The 25219-nt window shown below is 42.4% G+C and overlaps 1 protein-coding gene across 2 annotated transcripts in view; it reads left to right on the top strand.

Annotated features, from left to right (window-relative positions):
• Positions 1-25219, top strand: part of AMOTL1 (angiomotin like 1) — a 132437-nt gene that overhangs the window by 37268 nt on the left and 69950 nt on the right. For both annotated transcript variants that reach the window (XM_024731311.1, XM_024731312.1), the window contains exons 2-3: positions 18967-19113; positions 23676-24603. In XM_024731311.1, coding sequence (XP_024587079.1) covers positions 18967-19113; positions 23676-24603 — 1075 coding nt within the window. The remainder of the gene's footprint in view (positions 1-18966; positions 19114-23675; positions 24604-25219) is intronic.

Raw genomic sequence — 25219 nt, 5'->3', positions numbered from 1 at the left:
CCAGTGGAAAATTAGTGCTAGTTATACATCATTGTTTGCAAAATCTGCCTTATTTCATCATATAGAAAAAGGATTTAGGAATCTGTGATCTGTTGTTTGCTCATCCATTTAAGAAGTTAAGAAGAAAACAACCCTCAGGCTCTTAATTCTGGTTATCACCTAGAAATCTCCACTAAACTAAACTTAAGCCACATCAGTGTAGCAGTGAAATCTGCTCACATTGATGACCTTTGTGTTGATTCAGACCTGAGATTCAGATCTCCAGAAATGTTACATTATGTTCTGGTCATATTGATTCAGGCCTTTTTTTCAGAGAAATTATTGTAAATCAGTTTTGAAACCCTTGACTTGGAGGAATTAGTCAGTTACTCGCTGTACTGGGCATTAGAGGAAATGTTCTAGTGGGTCTTTGTAGTCAACTGATACATTATACATCTTGAAGCGAGGTCAGCCATTTTTATTCTTTGATTTTTCGTTTTATTGGCCAGTTATAAGACTTACTGCTTGGGGATGAAAATAGGTTTTTAGTTGCCACCTGTGTTACGATCCTGAAGGACTAGGTTTTCAGGATCATAGGTAGCAAAGGGTCAGTTTTTTCCTCCATTGACAGTGAAAGGGATGGACTCACTGCAGGAGATGCAGAGAAGAGATTTGGAGTTCACGCCTTGACCTCCATCCTGTTATACCACCGGCGGATTGAAAGAAAAGTCATGGAACACAGGTGCCAAGGAGAGGAGGGTTTTTTGAATCATTTGTAATTCTCAGTACAAAGGACAAATCTGCCTCCCCCCCACCCCACCGCGACTCCAAATAACTACCCTATTGTCCTTCTGTCTGAAGGTGGAGCCTCCGGAGCTGCTGAGGGTGTTACAGGTTAGATTCTGGTTCCTGACACCTTCTCCAGGTCCACCTAGGCTCCTGTGTGCCAGGGTGGCCAGACAGGTTAGGAGTTTTGGAGAGCTTTTGGATGGCACCACGTATCCTTTTATTTTGGTTTTTGATAGTAGGACCACAACATTATGCTGGTTTTCTGAGGAATTGTGTGTTGTAAGATGTCCCTTATTCCAAATTCTTGGAAAATTGAAAATGTACTTTCAGTCTTGTTTGTCAGTCAGCTGAATAGTCTGACCTAAACCACTCTAAAAGCCTTCATCTCTGGTTTGCTTGAGCATCTTGCTGCTGTTCCTAAAAGCTCGCTGATTGGATCCTCTCTTGAAAGTGAAGTTTACGGCGATGATTCTTTCTTTTGTTGTTTCGCTTTTATTTTATGTTTTAATTAAAAAATTTTTTTTATATTCTTTTCCATTATGGTTTATTACAGGATAGTGACTATAGTTCCCTGTGCTATACAGTAGGACCTTGTTGTTTGTCCATTCTATGTATAATAGTTTGCATCTGCTAATCCCGAACTCCCACTCCAGCCTTCCCCCATCTCCCCCTTGGCAACCACAAGTCTGTTCTCTATGTCCGTGAGTCTGTTTCTGTTTCGTTAATAAGGTCATTTGTGTCATATTTTAATTCCACACATAAGTGATATCATATGGTATTTGTCTTTCTCTTTCTGATTTACTTCACTTAGTATGATAATCTCTAGGTCCATCCAACGGCCTTGATTCTTGTTCTGTTTCCCCATTCTCATCAAAAGAAGCTAATATGTATTGAGCACTTACTGTGTGCTGGAACACTGCTCATAGCCCTTGCCATTGTCTCAGTTAAGCTCTGTTAACAGTCCTATGTAGTAGGTCCTATTATCCCCATCTCTTGGTAAGGTAATGGGTACCAAGAAGTTAACTCATTTGCTCCAGTTCACATAGCTAATAAATGGTAGAGCCTGGATTCTTACATTGTTTAAGAAACAGATTTGTCAAGACAGAACAAAAAGCATGGCACATCCTTCCTTTCCATTCAGTGGGTATTTTCTCCTCTGTCGTTTTTATTCTTTAAATCTTTCTAACACTCAAGTCTTTTGGCTTGACAGCATCATTCTCTTTTCTCTTCAGTCATCATGTCTTAACATCCTTCCCTTTGTCCAAAGATTGCCTGACTTCCTACCAGGCAAGTTATTACAGTTTCTTTTCTCCCCACCTCCTAATAGCAATCTCGCGGAGGCTTTTTGCCCATCAGATGTCATTGTTGATTTTTATTCCCTTTTATAAGAATTCCTCAAGGGCAAGAAGATGCATTCCCATGCAGGTGTTTTCTAGAGGGGCTGCTCTTCCTCTTCAGATGCGTTTTCTGTAATCAACAGGATCTTTCTTCTGGCAGAGTTCAAGCAGCGCTTTGCATCAAAGGGCCTCTGTACGTCTTCTCTGTATGTCTCGCCAGCTTTTCGGGGCTGTGGGCATCTTCCTTTGCCTGGGCAGGGAGGTAAATCATTTTCAAGTATGACTGGTTTGCAACATTTTTCATCTTAAAATTCTCCTTAAGTTTCACATTTTTTGCTGGAAAAGGCTATAGAACAAAAAACAGTGTTTCTCAAAGTGTGGCTTGTGGAACCCCGGGGGTTTCTGAGACCTAAAAGTTATCTTCTTAGTAATACCAAGACATGCGCCTTTTTCACTGTATTGACGTTTGTACTGATGGTCCAAAAGCAAAAGTGGATAAAACTGCAAGCGGGTCCACATGACTCAAGGCAGTGGCCCCCGACTTTACTAGAAGTCAGGCTGCTTCTCACCAGCACACAATATAAAAAGCCCGTTTCACTTAAGAATGTTCTTGTTGAAGCCGTACAGATGATCAATTCTGTTAAATCTCCGACCTCAAGTACATCTGTTTAGTGTCTTGTGTGACGAAGTGGGAAGTACACATAAAGTACTGCTGCAGCAAACTTAGGAGGAGCCCTTGTGTGACAAGCACTTGAATCGTGACCTTAATAGCAGCTTTTCTCAGTTTTAGTTGAAAGAACAATCGACAAACTATGCTTATTCTGAGTTAGAAATTTGATAGCTGTTTTCTCAAAAGTGAATAAAGGGTGGCTGTTACGTCAAGAAAATCAATGCACAGTATTTGTTACCAATGATAAGACTCAAGCTTTCAAGTGAAATTTAGAATCTTGGAAAACTTGGATTTGCCACCATGAGCTCGACGACTTCCTAATACGTAAAAGACTTTTTGATGGTTGTGATCTGTGTTGTCGTAACAAATGTGATTTTGTCGATATTGCTTACTTGAAATATTTCCATGTATGGAAGATTTTGCATAATTCGGTGAACCATTATTTTCCCAATGACCAATGTATGATGTTAGGAAATCCTGCACTGGTAAAGAAAAGTCCCTTCAAAGTGAAAGATGGACCGGTAGACTTTAACGTAATAGAATATAGAGGAATATCCAAGAAAAGGTTTGTTTTTAAATTTACTTAATTTTTATTGGCGTATAGTTGATTTATAATGTTGTGTTAGTTTCAGTGTATAGCAAAGTGATTCAGTTATATGTATATGTATTATATATATGTGTATATATCTATTCTTTTCCAGATTCTTTTCCCATATAGGTTATTACAAGGTATTGAAATAGTTCCCTGTGCTGTACAGTAAGTCCTTGTTGTTTATCTATTTTATATATAGTAGTGTGTATACGCTACTCCCAATCTCCTAATTTATCCTTCCCCTCCACCTTTCCTCTTTGGTAACCATAAGTTTGTTTTCCATGTCTGTGAGTCTGTTTCTGTTTTATAAATAAGTTCATTCATATCACTTTTTTTAGATTCTACATGTAAGTGTTATCAGATGATATTTGTCTTTCTCTGTGTGACTTACTTCATTTAGTATGACTTACTTCTAGGTCCATCCATGTTGCTGCAAAGGGCATCATTTCATTCTTTTTTATGGCTGAGTAGTACTCCATTGTATATGTATACCACATTTCTTTATCCATTCATCTGTTGATGGACATTTAGGTTGCTTCCATGTCTTGGTGATTGTAAATAGTGCTGCAATGAACACTGGGGTGCATGTAGCTTTTCAAATTATGGTTTTCTCCAGATACATGCCCAGTAGTGGGATTGCTGGATCATACGGTAGCTCTATTTTTAGTTTATTAGGGAACCTCCATACTGTTCTCTATATTGGCTGTACCAATTTACATTCCCATCAACAGTGTAGGAGGGCTCCCTTTTCTCCACACCCTCTCCAGCATTTACTGTTTGTAGATTTTTTGATGATGGCCATTCTGACCAGTGTGAGGTGATACCTCACTGTAGTTTTGATTTGTATTTCTCTAATAATTAGTGATGACGAGCATCTTTTCATGTGCTTTTTGGTCATCCTTATGTCTTCTTTGTAGAAGTGTCTATTTATATCTTCTGCCCATTTTTTGATTGGGTTTTTTGTTGTTTTGATATTGAGCTGCATGAGCTGTTTGTATATGTTGGAGATTAATCCCTTGTTGGTTGCTTCGTTTGCAAATATTTTCTCCCATTCTGTGGGGTATCTTTTAGTTTTGTTTATGGTTTGCTTTGCCGAGCAAACGCTTTTAAGTTTAATTAGGTCCCATTTGTTTATTTTTGTGTGACCCAGAGCATGACATTCCTGCTTTTTGTTTAGGAAAAAAGGAGATAATGAAACCTAATTCTCAGAGATGTGAGAATTATCTGAGATAATGTCTGTGTATCATGTCATGCTCAGTAATGTTACTTTCTTTGCCTTCCTTCCCTATAATTAGATAGCTGCTTGTTTTACATGACTTGCTGGCATAGATGGCCCTGTGATTTCTCAGTTTCAGATTTAGAAGTATTTATCATATAATATGGTAGGCAGTTTCCCAGGCTTTTTCTCATCATGCTGAATTAGATGTATTTTTTTGTATGATCACTTTTCTATTGTATCTTTATAACAATATTTTAGATGTAGCTGAAATAGTCATATTCCCTTACCAGTCATTTGGGTTAGCTATTGTGAAATATAGGGCACTAAAACTATTGACTTCAAATCTGAATTTATTAAAAAGTAACACATTTATGCAAAGGATTTTTCACTTTAAAGGAGTCAATGCAGATTGGTTGGCTGGTTGGTTTTAGGAAAAGTTGTCTCCTTTAATTGTTCATCATTGTTTGGATTCTTCAGATCTGACATGTTTTGGCTTAAAATGTGATTGATTTATAAAGTTTCAGTTTACCACAACTTTTCAGTTCATGTGTTGTATAAGATCTTATATGGCAGAGAAGTACAAGCTTCCCAAACCTGACTCTGCATTCAAATCAACTGTGAAGCATAGCCAAAAACTTCCTTTCTGGTCCGTACTTGTGGCGATCCCGATGTTACAGGTCTGACATGGGGGCTTGGAGGTGACATTTTAACATGATCCATGGGTAACTTTGACACACCACGGGTTTAGGATTCACTGTTAAAGTGGAGACGCCATCATGAAAATAATATGTGGCCAAATGGAAGGGATGGAAAGGTTGGTTTCATCAACTGCCTTGGTGTTCTGGTGATGGGCAGGTGGTGTGTTCTTATTACTCTGAGCTTTTATAAGAAATAACACAAATCTGTCTCACATATACTGGCATTTATGCAGGCATGTATGGAGGGAAGGAAACTTTCCCAGAGCCTTTCCGCATTATCCACAAGCAAGGACATTTCATTAAAACTCCTCTAATATTAATATAAGAAATTAGGCAGGAAAAGATGACTTAGAATTAAGTGTGCACTGCAATCCCGCTCCTGGGTATATATCTGAAAAAAACAAACTTACTAATTCCAAAAGATACACGCACCCCAGTGTTTGTAACAGCATTATTTACAATTGCCAAGATATGGAAGCAACCTCAGTGTCCATCAACAGCTGAGCGGATAAAGAAGATGTGGTAACTATGTATCTACAGACACACACAATGGAATATTACTCAGCCATATTACTTTTGCCATTTGCAGCAACATGGATGGAATTGGAGGGTATTACGCTAAGTGAAATAAGTCAGACAATGACAAACACTGTATGATATTGCTTGCCTGTGGAATCTAAAAAATACAACAAACTGGTGAATATAACAAAAAAGAAACAGACTCAACAGATATAGAGAACAAACCTAGTAGTTACCAGTGGGGAGAGGGGAGGGAGGAGGGGATTTAGAGGTACAAACTATTAGGTATAAAATAAGGTACAAGGTTATATTGTACAACACCTGGAATATAGCCAATATTTTATAATAACTATAAATGAAGTATAACCTTTACAAATTGTGAGTCACTATATTGTATACCTATAACTTGTATAATATTGTCCATCAACTATACTTCAATTAAAAAAATTAAGTGTGCATGATTGGGGGATCTTTGGATGGCAGAATAGCAGAGTAAAAAGAGCTTTGCTGTTGGAAGGGCTTAGGAGCTGTGCTGCTGGCTAGTTTTGTGACTCTGGACGTGACTTTACCACCGTGAGTCTGGTATCCCTGTCTGTACAATGGGAATAGGGAGATAATTAAATACAATAATTTTTATATCATCCCTGCACTTAGTAGGCCCTCAGTAAATTGCTATTATTGATTATACTCTTCTTACTAAAGGGATGTTTAATTTCTTGGGGAATATTCGTTGCTTTAAATTATGTAGTTCATCCATGAGCCAATACTGACTTATGGGGTGGGCGGGAGTGATGAGAAGAAGTGTACTTGCCTCTCCAGAGTCCCAGTCCCTGTGAAACGCTGCCGCCTGGCAGACCTCTCGGTGTCACTAAGCTGCAACAGCACGCTCTTAGGATCCGGAAGGCTGGAGGGTCCTAAGATCCTCGTGTCCGAACTGTTCCTCTCTCTGCAGTGTGGGTGAGAGGGAGCTGTGAGGAGCACAGCTGTGCATTCATGTTGTCACCTTAAGTCTTGGGGTTTATTTTAAGGCTCTTCATCCTGTTTGTTTTCCTTTGTTCCCAAAACTTTAAGTACTTACTGTCTGCAGACAGTGATAGAAACACGTTTGAGCAACGGAACTTAACCTGCTAGTAATAATTTGTTTTCCTCACTGGGAACAAAATGTGAGCCAGGGCACCCAAAAGAATCCCTCTGTGGTCCTGAGATAAGTATAAACAAATAGGGTGTGTTTAAAGATGATTTAAATTTCAGTTATTAAATTAATATAGGGCTTATTTATTAAAACTGATCCAAGTAAATGAGGTCTAGAGATCTATTATACAGCATAGTGCCTAAAGCTAACAGTACGGTATTGTATACTGAAAATTTGCTAAGAGGATAGATTAAGGTCTTACCACACACACACACACATACACATACAAATCATAGAGGGGGTGGGAGAAAACTTTGGGTCGTGATGGATATGTCTGTGACCTTGATGGTGGTGATGGTTTTACGGTGTATGCTTATCCCCAAACTCATCGAGCTGTATACATTAAATATGTACAGCTCTTTATGTGTTAATCATACCTTAATAAAGGGGTTTAAAAGAAAAAACTTACCTGAGGAAAGGAATCTCTGAAGTCCAGGTACTTTTAGTTTTAGCTAAGTTAAACACCAAATACATCAACATGAAATATGAATTGTGATAATTATGTGTACTTGAGTCAAGATATTTATGTAGCCTTTGGATGTGATAGTAAAACCCACATTTAAAAAATGATTTCCTCTTGGTAGATGGGGTCCTTTTACCGCGGACGCTCTCATCGTATACTCCCTGTGACTCTGGGTGGTGGGACCGCAATGACTCCTTTTATTTATTTATCTTTTTAACGGTGCATGAGTGTATACACTTAGAGGTCTCCCGACTGCACCAGCTCTCAGACATGTGAGGAAGCAGAAACCAAGGGCTGTATTTAGCACACAGTCCCAGGGCTCTGGGACCTGCTGTGGGTGTTGAGTGGGACCAAAGGGCCCCTTTCTCTAAATGTGAATTTGTGTTTAGGCTACAAAATCCCTGTGATGTTGTTACCTCTAACATGTACAAAGCCCCTGCAGGATTTGGATCACAGCATGCTTGTAATTAACCTGTTTTAGCACTAGATGGCTTTCTCCTTTTTTTTTTTTTTTTCCCCACTAGCTTTTACCAAGCCTTGGTCTCCTGAGTAGATTGAAAGAGACAACTCCCCTTTGAGTTAAGCTCTGTAGAATTAAGAATATGTTTGTAATTGGTTATTTTAAAATGTATCTTAATTCCATTAATGTGTATTTATTGAGTGCCTATTATGTGCTAGAAACTGCTAGGGACTGTGAACATATGCAGATGGGTCATTGATTCAATAAATAGGAACTGAGCACTTACTTTGATCTTATTCCTGCTGGAAACTGGAGATATGAGAGGTGAATAAGGCAAGATCCTTGCTGTTGATCAACTTATAAGTGAATGGGGAGAGAAAAAAACTAAAAAAATGAAATACACAGGCAATGTAATATATTGCAGCATAAATATGCATGAAATGTGATGGGAATGCAGGTGAGTGGCATATACAAAATTGGGGGAGGAGGGGTAGATGACTTCCTGGAGGAAGTGGCACTAGAGGAGGGCTTCCAGAGACATTTGGATAGTCAGGGTATATATTTTAGCATTTAGAGTGTGCTGAAGTAAGAGTTTCCTTGACCCGTATAGGGAGAAAGGCCCTCCAGATGGAGGAAACTTTGGGGGAACTGCAAGTATTTCTCCAGGTTTTGTGCAAAGGGTATTTGGGGCAATAGACATGAGTTGCTATAATTCAAGGCAGGTTGTGCCAAGTCATGTAGTACTTACCATACAGTGTTGTGTTCTTAGAATAGGGGTCAGAACAATTAAATTTTTTTGTAAGGTAAGTCTCTGTATCTATAAGAAGTTCTTTTTTAAAAATATTTTATTGAAGTATAGTTGATTTACGATGTTGTGTTAGTTTCTGGTGTACAGCAAAGTGATTCAGCTATATATACATGTATGTATATATTTTTTTCTATTCTTTTTTATTATGGTTTATTATAGGATATTGAATATAGTTCCCTGTACTATACAGTAGGACCTCATTGTTTATCTATTTTATATATAGTAGTGTGTATCTGATAATCCCAGACTCTTAATTTAGCCCTCCCCCACCCCCTTTCTGTTTCTGTTCATTTGTATCATAGTTTAGATGTTGTGTGGTATTTGCCTTTCTCTTTCTGACTTCATTTAGTATGATAATCTCTAGGTCCACCCATGTTGCTGCAAATGGCATTATTTCGTTCCTTTTTATGGCTGAGTAGTATTCCATTGTATATATGTACCACATCTTCTTTATCCATTCATCTGTTGATGGACACTTAAGTTGCTTCCACGTCTTGGTTATTGTAAGTAGTGCTGCTATGAGCATTGGGGTGCTTGTATCTTTTCGAATGAGAGTTTTCTCTGGATATATGCCCAGGAGTGGGATTGGTGGATCATATGATAACTCTATAGGCTTTTAAAACTAAATACTGGATTCTGGGTCTGCAGATACAGCTTCATCCTCCTCCTTACCTATACCCAAGCACCAGTGAATTCTCCATTGCTTAAAGAGACCAAACACTTTGGTGACTCAGTCCCTATGCTTCACCTTTACCTTTTGGGGCTCATCTTTCCTCACTAGCACCCTCTCCTCACCCTGAAGCAGATTAACATCCTCCTCCTTTTTTCCACTTCAGCTCAGGAGTCTCTTTCTCCTTGTCATTTTAGCTCCAAATCATCTCTGTCAATCATCGCGTAGTAACGAATTACTCCTGAGCCTCCAAAGCTTTGTGTCCCTTTAATAGAGCACTTACTCTGAGATGAAGTTTGGATAGTTGTGTCCTAAGGCTAAGGGTGGTCTTACTCATATCTTTGTTATTTATAGCTCACATCACAGGGCCCTGTTGAACTCAATTGTTACTTTAAAGGTTAAGCATACTTTCTGTAGTTTGGTCCACACTGATACTATCTCAGAGATATTTTTAAATAAGCATTACAAAGTTAAACTTCACACAACTTTAAAGGTATTCATCACAAATTCCACTCTGAGAGAGTCTAAATTAAATAGGTGTATTTATTTTTCTTGTTTTCTACAATGGATGGATTATTCCAGGGATTCAAACTGAAGTTCCATGCCCAGGAAGACCATCTCTGTAGAGGCTGGGAATTTTAGAAATCTTCCCCGCTCCCACCTCCTCCCCACTCCCCCCATCTTGGGTTTCAAATAATGGTTACTTGGGAGAAAGGGAGTGAGAAGGTGTATTCAGCTGTGTGCCTTCAGTTTAGTGTTGGAGATCCCTGTTTGCTTTTTCAGTGTGTGTGCTGCGTGCGGGCGTTCATAGAGGGGGATGCCAGGACCTGTCTGCTTCCTTCAGGCCTCAGGATCAAGAGTGTGACTTGGCTACCCTAGGGAGGGAGCTTGGCTTCACATGAGGGCTTGTGAACAGACTACCCCTTATTTTTCAGGTACTGGTCGTGGAGTCTCCACGCTCCCTTTAAAAACATTGGTTCTAGGGCATCTGTCTCCCTGAGCAGAGTATTCTACTCCCCGGAGAAACCTCCAGTTCTGCCAGAATCCGAAGGCTTGGCTTGGTTGCTGACATTTAACTTTGAGGCTGCTGGCGCACTCAGTAAATTCCTTAGCTCTTTGAAAAGGAAGGTACAAGCCACAGAATTGTTTTGCTGCTTGTGGTTAAAAATCTCTGTTATAAGGTTAGAGGAGGTTATTCTAATCTCGACAGTGGAAATTTTTTTTTTTTTTTTTTTGCGGTACGCGGGCCTCTCACTGTTGTGGCCTCTCCCGTTGCGGAGCACAGGCTTCGGACGCGCAGGCTCACGGGCCCAGCTGCTCCGCGGCATGTGGTATCTTCCCGGACCGGGGCACGAACCCGTGTCCCCTGCATCGGCAGGCTGACTCTCAACCACTGCGCCACCGGGGAAGCCCAGTGGAATTGTTTTTAAAGGCATTAGGTGGTTTTGGCTTACATGGAGCTGGCAGAAAGTCTTGCACTTGGGTGCAGTGACACCTGGGAGTTTTTTCGCAGTGAGCAAAGGCCCCAGAGCATCACTGCCAGCTGCAAAGGGGAGAGCCAGTGCTTCCTCATCTTAGAGAACTGAGAGGGCCAGGGAATCATCGGGAACTCTCAGAGACTGGCTTTGAAGGGACCCTCTCATTAAACTTGGTAGAGACATCATCCCAGAGGATATGCCAAGTTCTCCATCCATCAGCAAGTAGTAAGGGAACATATATATACCTTATACAGAAAGTAGCAAGTACCCATATGGTGCCTTGTCTTCAAGCTTCACCAGGGCACTGGCACCAGCATATATATATATATTTATTTATATATATATATATATTTGTTTATTTATTTATTGAAGTAGAGTTGATTTACATTGTGTTTAATTTCTGCTGTATAGCAAAGTGACTCAGTTATACATATATGTATATTCTTTTTCATATTCTTTTCCATTATGATTTATCATAGGATATTGAATATAGTTCCCTGTGCTATACAGTAGGGCCTTGTTTATTCGTCCTATATGTAATAGTTTGCATCTCTGCTAATCCCAGACTCCCAGTCCTTCCCTCCCACGTCGCCCCTTCCCCTTGGCAACCACTAGTCTGTTCTGTATATCCGTGAGTCTGTTTTTGTTTTTTAGATATGTGCATCTACTTAATGGTTGAGTAATATTCCATTGTGTATATGTACCACATCTTCTTTATCCATTCCTCTGTCGATGGTCATTTAAGTTGTTTCCGTGTCTTGGCTATTGTGAATAGTGCTTCTGTGAACACAGGGATGCATGTATCTTTTTGATTTAGAGTTTTGTCTGGGTATATGCCCAGAAGTGGGATTGTTGGATGCACCAGCCTATATTAAGTGACTACTGCAAACTACTAGGCAGTTGATGTTTAAGTGCTCAGTTGTGCGCTTTCGATCATCATTACCATGGCCATTGGGGGAAGGCAGGCCACTGTAGGGGAGGTAACCTGAAGAGGTAAATGTATTGGGATGAACTTTAGAGGACTTGGGGAAGGGAGTGTGCAGCTAGAGGATGGCATTCCCAGCAGGGCCTTGGAGAATGAGGGTGGCCTGTTCACAGGAGGCTGGGATGCTGAGGGGACCAGCAGCACTGTTGACAGCTAAAGGAGGGGGCCGAGTGTAGACAGCCTTGAAAACCGAACAGAATTTGAAATTGAAGCTGTAGCCGATATGTTTATGTGCAGGGGAGTGGCATGCTGGCGGTGGAGTTTAATTAAGGACAGGTGATTCCCAGCTGTGTGAGTGCAGGACAGTAGTGGGGTGACGGTTTGAATGTCCTCTGGTGTTTACACCGGAAGGAGACTCCTGAGCCTCTTATGTTGGTCTGTTTATGGATTCCAGATCTGATCTTAGGGAACGAATCAGTTACAATGGAGGTGAAACAGCTGAGCAGGTGACCAGGATTCTTGTTGTACCTCTCGCCTCCCCCAGGAAACTCACTTCATTTTTACCTTAATTCATTTTTCCTTCAACAACGAGGCCTTTGTTATCCCTACTATGGAGGGAGGGAAAAAAGTCGTGTTCAGGGTCACATTACCTAAAGGCCTCTGGACAGTTACAAAGAAAGTGAGAGAGTAAAACCATAATGGGAAGGAAGTTTTCAGTGCTTTAGAAGCCAGCCAAAAGTAGTCATGCTCTTAGAGAAGCAAAGGATTCTTGTTGAGAAATGACATGCAGTTTTTGCAAAGAGAAAGGAACTATTCTTGTTGAAATGGGTCATCATCAATATAAGGCAGAAACGTTGAACCCTCAAACTGAAATTGCAGAATTTCACCCTCTGCCGAGTACAGCACAAACAAATGTCTAGCTTTACTTCAGGCAGGAGCCCGAGGTGCTGCCCGCCCCCTGCCCAGAGGGAGACCCTGGGCAGGTTTTCTATTGCTTCTGCCAGTTTCCCCACGCAGACTAAAGCTGTGTGAGCCATGGTCCTTAGATGAAGGTTTGGGTTGAAAGTAGGTGACTGCAAGTTACTAAGTCAAGAGAAACTTACATGGAAACCCTGAGAGGCAACTCCATGTACAGATTACATAGAAGCTGAATCCTTGGTCAGCTGTGGACTCCCCTAAAACCTGCACTGTCACTTAGGCCCTGGGCCCCAGCCAGGCCTCGCAGCGCTCACCGGGTAGGGGTGGTGTCCGGGCGTCTCCTGTGGTTTCTCACAATTCTTGCTCCCGGGGCTGGAGACCTGCTAACAAGGAAAACCGAATTTCTGCTTATGACAGGTATTGATGTCCAGTTTCTGATTTCAGAGATCCTTGACCCTGTTGGTTAGATTATATACCCTATGTTTTTACATAAGAAAACAGACTCAAATCGTGCTACCGGAGTTCCTAACGAAGATCCTGCACTAGAACAGGAAGGGAAAGATTATGCGCACGTGGGACGGTGGATGGTGTCTCTCTTGCATTTTTGCTGTGTAGCCCAGGAATGTCGTGCCACCCTGTGATACACGTTATTATCATTTTACCTTGTCTTACAGGTGAGGGAGCTGGAAGTGAAATGATTCCTTTCAGGTGTGGCAGTGCTGGGATAGCTCACGGGGTTGTCTCTTGGCCCAGTGGAGTGCTGATTCCTGGGCCTGGCTGTCCGTAGGGTCTGTCCTGATCATCTTCTCTGCATTTCCAAGGAGAGGGGGCAGAGTGGGAACGGAACTCTCGGTCAGTGTGTGGGCCACTGAGTCTTAGATGACTGTTCATATGGAGTTGGGCATCCTGTCCTTCAGTCTGCATAGGGGTGTGTGTGTGTGTGTACGTGCGCGTACGAAGAGCATTAGTTCTTTCTTAATACTGAGGCCTGCCGAAGAAATGGTGAGAGGCGGCGCATCTTTGGTGCCCTCTGAGCTTAGGCCCCTCCTTCCAGCTCTGCTCTCTCTATAGCGCCCTGTAGCCTGGAGCCCTGGGGCCTACTCTCACTCGGCAGGCCATTGGATAAGGTGTGGAAAAGCAGTTTATACCAGTGTTGTGATGATAGGAATGGCTTACTGCAGGGTTCTTAACTGGGCTCCATGTTGAAAGCATGTATCTATGCATACACACATTCCCTGCACACACCTTTATACACCCATACATATACACATATATATTCTTAGGTAGGCCACAGTTTTATTGGCAGTTTACTCTCTGTTATCATTTAAAATTTTTAGTCACATGATTAGATGGTAGGGCCCAAAGAGTTGTAATCTGTTGGCATATGCCATTCCTGATCCAGATCGTAAGAGAACACCACACTTTTTTTTTTAATTGAATTGAAGTGTAGTTGATTTACAGTGTTGTGTAGTTTCAGGTGTACAGTAAATATATATATATTCTTTTTCAGATGCTTTTCCATTATAAGTTATTGTAAGATATTGAATATAGTTCCCTGTGCTACACAGTAGGTCCTTGTTGTTTATCTATTTTATATATAGTAACGTGTATCTGTCACACTTTCTTTACTCAAGTGTATGGGTCCTCAACTCCTCCCTGGCTCTCATTGGGTGGGAGAGAGGCGGAGGGTGCGGAAGGTGTGTTTGTGTTTTTTTGTTTCTTTGCCTGCATGCACCGTTCTCCATCTAGCTTAGGGCTTCTCGGCAGTGGTTGCACATCGGAATCATATGAAGAGCCTTATAAAATACACATGCCTGGGCCCTGTCCCAGTGATTCTGATTGACTAGGTCTGGGTGAGACTGGGGTACTGGCATTGGCAGCGTTCCCCAGGTGATCCTAATAGGTGGCCAGGGTTGCTCTGTGCGTCTCTCCAACTTTCCACCAATATTTTCCACCTGCCTGAAGTAGAAGCCAGGCCAGGATTTGCCTTTGGATCCAGGCCGTCGATGATTCCTAATTTTAGCCTTGACTTTTAGATTTATAGATGTAGAAGATGAGGCCCAGAAAGGGCTGAGTTTCTTTCCAGGGTAGTCCTTTGTTGGTCGGCCAAAAAGAGAACGCCGACAGATGCTGTCACAGGCATTGGAACTGTCATTTTAGGCTGATCTTTTCTCTTTTTTTTGCGGTACGCGGGCCTCTCACCGCTGTGGCCTCTCCCGTTGCGGAGCACAGGCTCCGGACGCGCAGGCTCAGCGGCCATGGCTCACGGGCCCAGCCACTCCGCGGCATGTGGGATCTTCCCAGACCGGGGCACGAACCCGCGTCCCCTGCATCGGCAGGCGGACTCTCAACCACTGCGCCACCAGGGAAGCCCCGAGGCTGATCTTTATATAGTATGTCATTCACACTCAGTTTTTATTCATCCTTAAGATCTAAGTCACAACTACATTATTTATTTTAACATTGTAAGAGAAATATTCTGGTTGTCAAAATCTTTTTCCTCTTTTTCTCTCTGGTCTGTACACGCTTATGATACACGTGAGCACACGCGCAGATATTATTTCATGGGTTGAGGTAGAGAAACTAAGGAAGAAGTTGAGTAAATTTCCATCTTACAACCTCTTAGAATAATTAGTTGCTTACTACTAGCTTGGGCCTTATGGGAAATGGGTAGATAACAATCCTAGCAAGAAATTGCAAATGACCTGTCTGAAGTGATGGCTGTAAAACATGATTTTTCTTCTCATGGAATTACCTCTGGGGCAAGGATTTTTTTTTTTTAATGTATTTTTATTACATCGCGGGAGAACAACTCATGTTATCATGCTAAGTGACAGCAGCATGACACTGTGTGATTCCAAATTTGTATGTACAGATCTTAATGTATAAAATTAAACAGACACGTACCATAAGACTAACAGCAGTCCTCTATATGATTGTATTATTGGTAATACATAATCATAAAAATGCATTTTCTTTCATTGTGAAAATCAGTTACTGAAGCAGGATCAGCTGAAGGCTCCTTGGCCTCTGTGCAGGTTTTCTTGACCTTTAGGCAGGGTTAGGCCCTTTGTCCTGAGCTCCCACTGTATCTAGAACAAGCCTTTGTTACAGCCAACGCTACCCTGCATCGTAACTGCCAGCCAACGTGTCTGCTTCCTACTGAATTATGAGACTCCTGACGGCAGAGTTCTTGTCTTGTTTAACCCTCTAGCATGGCGCCTGACACTTAGAACATGCCAGGAACATGTTGACTAAATGTTGAAACAATTTCTATTGGAACTATAGACCAAAGTAATCAGATTTAATTCTGAGGCTTGGTATTGCCCACTCCTTTTCGGGTTCCACAGTCAGTAACACAAGCATCTCGGATAATATTTTTCCTAAAAGCTTTGTCTACAACTCGGGTAAATTGCCACCGAGAAATGGGTGCTGCTTGGGTGCCTGGGTGGGCAAATTCCTTTGAGGGATATGGAGGCATCAGACAACTCTACCTAGTCGCATCCATCATTTGATCATGCATCTACCTCCCTTACTGGGATTCCTTGCTCACCGTGCAACTTCCAAGCTGTAATTTGGCTTCTTGTGGAAATGTCAAAACAGTAAAAGTGCTAGCTGGCCTGGAGGGCATAAGAGACTGTTCCCTCTGGTGGTTGTGTTTCTCATGGTAAATTAATGAATTGGCAAAATTTGGATTCTGATGACCCAATGAGGTGCCGCCACCCTGTGAAGTCTCTTGGCATGCTTTGTACCATCTATCTTATCTCCACCAACAGTGGAGAATCAGAGGGGAGGGTTCATTGTCCAGAATGCTAGGGAAAGGATATCCAGGATGGAAGGGAAACTGTCGAGGTAAACTTTGGACAGCTGTGGACAAACCTTCAGGTTTGGGTACAAGAAAGCTTTGATATGGATTAATTCTACATGTGATGAGGAGAAGACCAGGACAAACTATATAATGATCCATTATAGTTACACGTTAACGGAAAAGGTACTAAGATGTCCTTAGCCGTTAACTCTCTAAATTGTTTTTCCTTGTATTTGTAACTAATCTAATTGATATTCATGTTTAGCTACCATATATATATGTCTATATATATGTATATATATAGTTTTTAATAGAAAAGACCTTTTATTTTTTGAACTTTTGAATTTTGTTTTATTTTTTTATACAGCAGTTTCTTATTACTTATCTATTTTATACATATCAGTGTATACATGTCAATCCCAATCTCCCAATTCATCACACCACCAGCCCCACCCGCTGCTGCTTTCCCCCCTTGGTGTCCATACGTTTGTTCTCTACATCTGTGTCTCTATTTCTGCCCAGCAAACCGGTTCATCTGTACCATTTTTCTAGATTCCGCATATATGCATTAGTATACGATATTTGTTTTTCTCTTTCTGACTTACTTCACTCTGTATGACAGTCTCTAGATCCATCCATGTCTCTACAAATGACCCAATTTCGTTCCTTTTTATGGCTGAGTAATATTCCATTGTATATATGTACCACATCTCCTTTATCCATTCGTCTGTCGATGGACATTTAGGTTGCTTCCATGACCTGGCTATTGTAAATAGTGCTGCAATGAACACTGGTGTGCATGTGTGGTTCTGAATTATGGTTTTCTCTGGGTATATGCCCAGTAGTGGGATTTCTGGGTCATATGGTAATTCTATTTTTAGTTTTTTAAGGAACCTCCATACTGTTCTCCATAGTGGCTGAATTACATTCCCACCAGCAGTGCAAGAGGGTTCCATTTTCTCCACACCCTCTCCAGCATTTGTTACTTGTAGATTTTCTGATGATGCCCATTCTAACTGGTGTGTGAGGTGATACCTCATTGTAGTTTTGATTTGCATTTCTCTAATAAGTAGTGATGTTGAGCAGCTTTTCCTGTGCTTCTTAGCCATCTGTATATCTTCTTTGGCGAAATGTCTGATTAAGTCTTCTGCCCATTTTTGGATTGGGTTGTTTGTTTTTTTAACATTGAGCTTCATGAGCTGTTTATATATTTTGCAGATTAATCCTTTGTTGGTTAATTCATTTGCAAATATTTTCTCCAATTCTGAGGGTCCTGTTGCTCCGGATGCACAGGCCCAGCAGCCATGGCTCACGGGCCCAGCCACTCCGCGGCATGTGGGATCTTCCCGGACTGGGGCATGAACCCATGTTCCCTGCATTGGCAGGCGGACTCTCAACCACTGCGCCACCAGGGAAGCCCTCTGTAGAGTTTTTATCATAAATGGGTGCTGAATTTTGTCAAAAGCTGTTTCTGCATCTATTGAGATGATCATATGGTTTTTACTCTTCAATTTTTTAATATGGTGTATCACATTGATTGATTTGCGTACATTATGGAATCCTTTGGGGCAAGGATTTTAATTTAAAAAAAAATAGCCTGACTCTTTCCCCAGAGTAAACTGAGTTACTTTTGCCAGAAAGAGCCTTCAACTTGGTGCCCATGCAGAGAAACGAGTGCAGAGAGGAAAGACAGCCCAGACCCATCCCGCTGAGTGTTCCCACGATGTTGTAGATGCCAGATCGGTGTCACTGTCGTGGTATCTCATGTTCAGGGAGTGTAGAATTGAACACAGTGTCACGTTTAATTGAATCAGGAAGCACACTCCTCTTTGAGTGTGAGGCAGATACCGAGGAGCTGAAAGGTCAGTGCCGGGCAGAGGACCAGAACCCATGACCCGGGCTCACACTGCCACACGAGGCTCCAGAACCCTCAGAGTGGGGCTGAGCGCTCTGTCCTGGGTTGGGACAGGCCCTTGCTAACACGTGGTCTGGCAAAATGACCACCCCTCTCTGCATGTTTCATACATTCCAAGAGACAGCTGCCCTTCCCCTTTTAGTTTTCCTTTTCTGGCCTCCCTGCCTCCCTCCTTTCTGTCCCCCACCTTGACCTTTCCAAACTTGGTGACTTGTCCAGTTCCTCAAGGGGACTTGATTTCTGCCAGTGTTTCTGCTGCTGCCCTTGGAAGTAGGTTGTGAGGAAGGGTCCCTGCCTTCACTCAGCGTGTCTTGAAAATTGTTATTGTGACCTCACGGGTCATTTTGGTGGGTGGCTAGACTTGTGATGACTCTGAATAGTAACTTTGGAATTTTATGAATCGAAAAGACAGAGCTGCCACTGCCAGTGGAAATGTGTGTGGGAGAACAGCTAGTGTGACTCACACGGCAAAGAGGGAGAGGAGGACTTCATTGGTACTAATATGCACTTTGCTTTCTGCCCCCAGGTCCCCCTCCTGCCTGTTACAGCCCCAGTAGTCCCATCCAGATTCTGGAAGACCCCAACTACTTTTTCCCAGACTTTCAGCTCTATTCTGGGAGGCATGAAGCATCTTTGACGGTGGAGGCAAACAGTAGCATCAGGGAAAAAGTTGGTAAGTTTTTTTATTGGCACTTGTGTTGGAAAAGCAGAACAATCTTATGTTTCTCATTTTTCGCTCTTTTGCATAATTTTTTCTCTATCCTTGTTTTAAATATCAGCATATTGGATTATTGGTTGTCTCTGTGTTGGTAGGTGCCTTATTTTTAATGTTTGGTAAACATTAACAAGGTTTTAATAGACTGTTTTACTATAATATGTGACCCTCTCAACAGAGTTCCTAAGTATGTAGGAACTTCAGAATTATACCATTTATGCCCTCATTTTCTTCTAATTCCTAAATATTCTTTTGTATTCTTTCCCAGAATCTTTCATTCTTTTTTTTCTTCTCTGCTTTCATTTTTACCTCTTTTTGCAAATGATTCAGAAATTCAGAGAAATTGAAAACTATAGTCGGGAAGGAACTGCTTCCTTTGTAAAAACTTTCTGCCTATTTTTGAGGGTTTATGAGATTGGTTAAACCATGAAAAGGAATCTTCAAAACCACTTTAAAGAAGATCTCAGGGTTCTTGCCAAATTTGCGTATGAAAAGGAAATTCAGTAGTTTTCATGCTTAATGAGACACCATTCCTTTTATTATTCATCCAAAAAAATCTTTTTCCTTTGGATATATATTTTATTTGAATTTTTATTCATTTTATTTTAAAATGTTGATTTTTATTTGAATTTGCTTATTTCATTAAGCCCTGAAGGTAAGGACTGTCCACTTCACTCTCCTAACCCCAGCACCTATCAGAATGCCTGACTATAGCAGGTTGGCAGTTGGTATTTGTAGAGTGAGTGATGGCTCAACTCAACCCACACTGTTAATCGCTTTCCTAGGGTTGTTCATCACTTATTACAATTATTTGGCAATTCATCTTGTGTGGACTTTCAATGATCTGTTTTTGTTGTTTAAAATGTTTTGTTGTTGGGCTTCCCTGGTGGCGCAGTGGTTGAGAGTCCGCCTGCCGATGCAGGGGACATGGGTTCGTGCCTCGGTCCGGGAAGATCCCACATGCCGCGGAGCGGCTGGGCCCGTGAGTCATGGCCGCTGAGCCTGCGCGTCCAGAGCCTGTGCTCCGCAACGGGAGAGGCCACAGCAGTGAGAGGCCCGCGTACCAAAAAAAAAAAAAAAAAATTTTGTTGTTGAACTTCTGGTTTAAATCTCAGTTACTATACACCTTCTCTGAAGGTGAGGAATAAGTTTAAATTTACTCCACATGCCGTCCTGTGAGGCAGGTATGAAGCCTGACCATTATACAGAGCAGAGAGGTTCAGAGAAGCCAAGTAATTTGCCTGAGGTCACAGAGGTGTGATTTTGAGGTCGATCAGAGTTGAGCTTCAGAAACCAGTCTGTAAAGTTCTTTACTTGGCAATTATTATTATTTTTTTAACCACTTTTTTGAATTGAAGTATGGTTAGTTTACAATGCTATGTTAGTTTCAGGTGTACAGCAAAGTGATTCAGTTATATGTATATCTATCTATCTATCTATCTATCTATATATCTATTCTTTTTCAGATTCTTTTTCATAATAGGTTATTACAAGATACTGAATATAGTTCCCTGTGCTATACAGTAGGTCCTTGTTGTTTATCGCTTTCATGTATAGTAGCGTGTATATGTTAATCCCAAACTTCTAATTTATCCCTGCCCCCCACAATTCTTTCCTGAATGCCTTCTGTATATTGGGGTAGTATTCTAGGCACTGGGTATACGGCATGTGAACGTAACAGATAAAACTCTCTGTTCTCTGGTGCTTGAATTCTAGTAGACAAATACAGATAAATACAGTGTTGATCCAAAGGAGAAGAGGCCAGAGGCAAGAGATATTAGGCTGCTCAGGACATTTAGACAACTGGTTAGGGGACTGGAACCCGGGGAGTAGCTGAGGGCATGGAAGCTGGGGCTGCAGTCTTTACTGTTACAGAGACACTCAAAATGTCATCTACGGTCACCTTTTCTCATATTTTAATACTGAAAAGTGTAAGAGGGATGTAATCCTTGACAGAATCCCTTGCCAAAAGAAGACAATAAACCCAATGACTTATGTCTAGGTATATACACATGTATATGTGTATTTCTATATCTTGTAAGCATATCACACCACCTTCATTTTTCCTCATTTCGCTGTGGACTGAAAAGTGCCTGGCACTTGATTAAATGTAGGGAGCAAAGGAGACAAAAGGATCAAAATTGAATCTGAAATTTCTATCTGGTTGTCTCTGATGAGGATGCCATTCATAGAAAAAGAAAAGGCAACCTTGGGGAAGAAAGACGGTTTGGGGGAAAATGATGTGTCCTGGGCATATGTAAAAACAAAGAACCATCACTGCATGGAACTGTAAGAGTGAAGGCTGCTATCTCTAAGGCTGCTTATCTCTAAGGGGCTAGCTCAGCTCCCTCTACTGACAGGGGAGGATGTTGAGCTCTAAGAGAGCAAGTGATGTGCTCAAAGTCTTGCCAGTAATAAGTAGTAGAATTTTTGCTATCCTAACACTATAAATATCCTCAATACACTACTTCTTAGTACTATTGTGAAATGGGGTAAATTATATATTTCATGGTGCTCAGATATTCTTCTACTGGTTACATGTTTGACCCCCATTACATGCAGGCACTGAGTTGTATGCTAGGGATACCCAGCTGGGGAGGCAAGATCTTTGCTTTTAAGGAGTTTAGAGTCTGTGTACATAAGTAATTGCCATCTATTGTGATGATTGCTCTAAGGGAGGTATAATAATGGAGCCCGGACATTGGAGAAGGAGGGCTCAAGCCCGCTGGGCTACAGCAGGAAGGGTTCTACTTAGAAGGTAGCTTTGGAGCCATCACTCAAAGCATGTCTAGGAATTTCCCAAGAAGGGTGTGGTGAGATGCATCTTTCTAGGCAGAGGGATAGATGGTAGCAAAGTCCTGGAGGCCTGAGAGGGCTAGCATGTCTGGGAACTTCTTAGGGTATTGCTGGAACTTGAACTCCAAGGGGTTGCCGGTGAGGGGGCCAGTGATGGCATGAAATGTTGCTGGATGGACAAAGCAATGCCTGCTACACCCTGTGATGGATTGTCAGTTTCATCCTATAATTAATTGTCGAGGAATTTTGTGCAGAGGAGTGATATGATTAAGTTTTCCGGTTTGAACAATCTTAGGGCAGTGGGGAAGATAAGTTGGAGTCTGAGGGGGTGGGTTTGGAAGTGGAAAAGAGACTAGTGTCAGAGAAATAGATGAGGGGGCTCTTGGAATGGTTTGGGTATGAGGCTCCACGGGCTTGTCATGCGGAATGAACACAGATTTCGTTGTGGAATGAGTCGGATCCTGGATCTGTCTTTTCCTACATCTGTGACCTTGGTGATTTACCTTCTCTAAACCTCTCTCCTTATCTGTAAGATGGGGGAATTAATACCTGCCTCATGCGATTATATGTGGACTAAACTAAATAAAGGAGGGAATTTAGTACAATACCTGGCACATCATATGCTCCTTAAAAATGTTTTTTGTGGTTGTACTGTGGTTATTGATAATGAACTTGGAGACTGGCAGGGGAATAAAGGGGAGAGCTGGGAGAGATGTTTCATTTCGGATGTAGAATTGACAGGCAGGCGCTGACCAGATGTTGGGGGTAAGGGAGAGGAAGGAATTTTGGAAAACTCTCAGGTTTCTGGCTTGGCAAAGAGTAGACGAGGCAGGGATCCAGGGGTTGTATGGATGGGCTGAGGAAGACACGTTGAGTTTGGAGGACCTGTGGGCCATCGGCTGGTGGTTGTAAATGGGTGGGCCGTGGGTCAGTAGGTTTAGACGAGCGGTGGATGAGATGAGAATCTGTCAAAGTGAGGGTGGGTGAGTGCTCAGGGCAGAGCTGTGGGAAAGAATTTAAGGGGCACGTGGAGAAAAGGGAGCCAGAGATGGAGTGTACGGAGAAACAGCAGGATCCCGAACCATGAGAGGGGGTGGCCTAGATGCTGAGTGAGGAGAGCATTTCAAGAAGTGGGTGATCAATGTGCTAAATGCTTCAGAAAGGTTAGGCTGGAAAGTTCTCCCTGGGAATGATGACTAATCAGAGCGGTAGGGAGAGCAGTGGACGGCACGTTCGGAAAGTGGAGATGGCAAGTATCGATTGCTTTCTGAGGACGATTAGAAGGGGAGGAGAGCTGCAGGGTGGCACTTAGAGGTTTATGTAGAGCCATGAAAAGATGGTTTCTTTTTGTTTGGTTCTGAGTTTTGCTTGTTTTTTTTTCTTTTTCATTTTTTTTTTTTTTATTTTTTTTTTTTTAAGATGGGAAAGACTTGACCTGTTTATATGATGAAGAGAAGGGGTCGGTGGGGAGCTTAAAGGAAAGGGAGGGCTTGAAGGCCCGAGCAAGGTCTAGGAGAAAACGGTAGGCAAGGGAAGGGAGAGTAGTAGAGACACTTTGATTTGGAGAGATGCTTCCATGAGAAACTGTAGGGTAAGTGGGAGTGACGGTGTATTGGAAATCTTTAAATGCCTCTGTCGTTAGAAAGTTCGTTATTCACCATGTACGTCCAGACCTATATCTGCATGGAACAGCCTGACATCTTTTTCCCGTGTTTACCTTCTAGTTGAGGATCCTCTTTGTAACTTCCACCCGCCGAACTTCCTGAGGATCTCAGAGGTGGAAATGAGAGGTTCCGAGGATGCGGCAGCTGGAACAGTGTTACAGCGGCTGATCCAGGAGCAACTGCGCTATGGTACCCCGACTGAGAACATGAACTTGCTGGCCATTCAGCACCAGGCCACAGGGAGTGCAGGACCAGCCCACCCCACAAACAACTTTTCTTCCACGGAAAACCTCACTCAAGAAGACCCACAAATGGTCTACCAGTCGGCACGCCAGGAACCGCAGGGTCAGGAACACCAGGTGGACAACACGGTGATGGAGAAACAGGTGCGGTCCACGCAGCCTCAGCAGAACAACGAGGAACTGCCCACGTATGAGGAGGCCAAAGCGCAGTCCCAGTTCTTCCGGGGGCAGCCGCCGCCGCCGCCGCAGCAGCAGCAGGGGGCTGTGGGTCACGGCTACTACATGGCCGGGGGCGCCAGTCAGAAGGCGCGGACTGAGGGCAGGCCCACGGTGAACCGCGCCAACAGCGGACAGGCGCACAAGGACGAGGCGCTGAAGGAGCTCAAGCAGGGCCACGTCCGCTCTCTCAGTGAGAGGATCATGCAGCTGTCGTTGGAGAGGAACGGTGCAAAGCAACACCTCCCCGGCCCAGGGACCGGAAAGGGGTTCAAGGCGGGCGGGGGGCCCTCCCCAGCCCAGCCTGCAGCTAAAGTGCTGGACCCCCGCGGTCCTCCACCCGAGTACCCCTTCAAGACCAAGCAAATGATGTCCCCGGTGGGCAAGACCCAGGAGCATGGACTTTTCTACAGTGACCAGCACCCGGGAATGCTCCACGAGATGGTCAAGCCTTACCCTGCTCCCCAGCCTGCGAGGACAGAAGTGGCCGTCCTGAGGTACCAGCCACCCCCAGAGTATGGGGTAACGAGGTGATTATCAAGCCTAGACGTTTTTTTTTTAATTAAAAAAAATTCTTTTCTATTGAAGTATAGTTGATGTATATTATATGTTATAGGTGTACAGTAGAGTGATTCACAGGTTTTAAAGGTTATCCTCCATTTATAGTTATTATAAAATATTGGCTGTATTCCCCATGTTGGACAATATACCCTTGAAGCTTATTTTATACCTAATAGTGTGTACCTCTTAATCCCCTGCCCCTACATTGCCCCTCCCCCCTTCCCTCTCCTCACTGGTAACCACTAGTGTGTCCTTTATGCCTGTGAGTCTGCTTCCTTTTTGTTGTATTCACCAGTTTGCTGTACTTTTTAGATTCCACATGTAAGTGATAACAGACAGTATTTGTCTTTCTCTGTCTGACTTACTTCACTTATTATGATAATCTCTAGGTCCATCCGTGTTGCTGCAAATGGTATTATTTCATTCTTCTTTTTAAAAAAATAAATTTATTTATTTATTTACTTATATTTATTTTTGACTGTATTGGGTCTTCGTTCCTGCACGTGGGCTTTCTCTAGTTGCGGCAAGCGGGGGCTACTCTTTGTTGCGGTGCACGGGCTTCTCATTGCGGTGGCTTCTCTCTTG

This window comes from Neophocaena asiaeorientalis, unplaced genomic scaffold (assembly GCF_003031525.2).
Source record: "Neophocaena asiaeorientalis asiaeorientalis breed wild unplaced genomic scaffold, Neophocaena_asiaeorientalis_V1.1 scaffold143, whole genome shotgun sequence".
In the NCBI taxonomy this organism is placed as follows: domain Eukaryota; kingdom Metazoa; phylum Chordata; class Mammalia; order Artiodactyla; family Phocoenidae; genus Neophocaena; species Neophocaena asiaeorientalis.
Note: the sequence above shows the minus strand (reverse complement) of the source record. Positions and strands in the feature narration are given on the sequence as shown.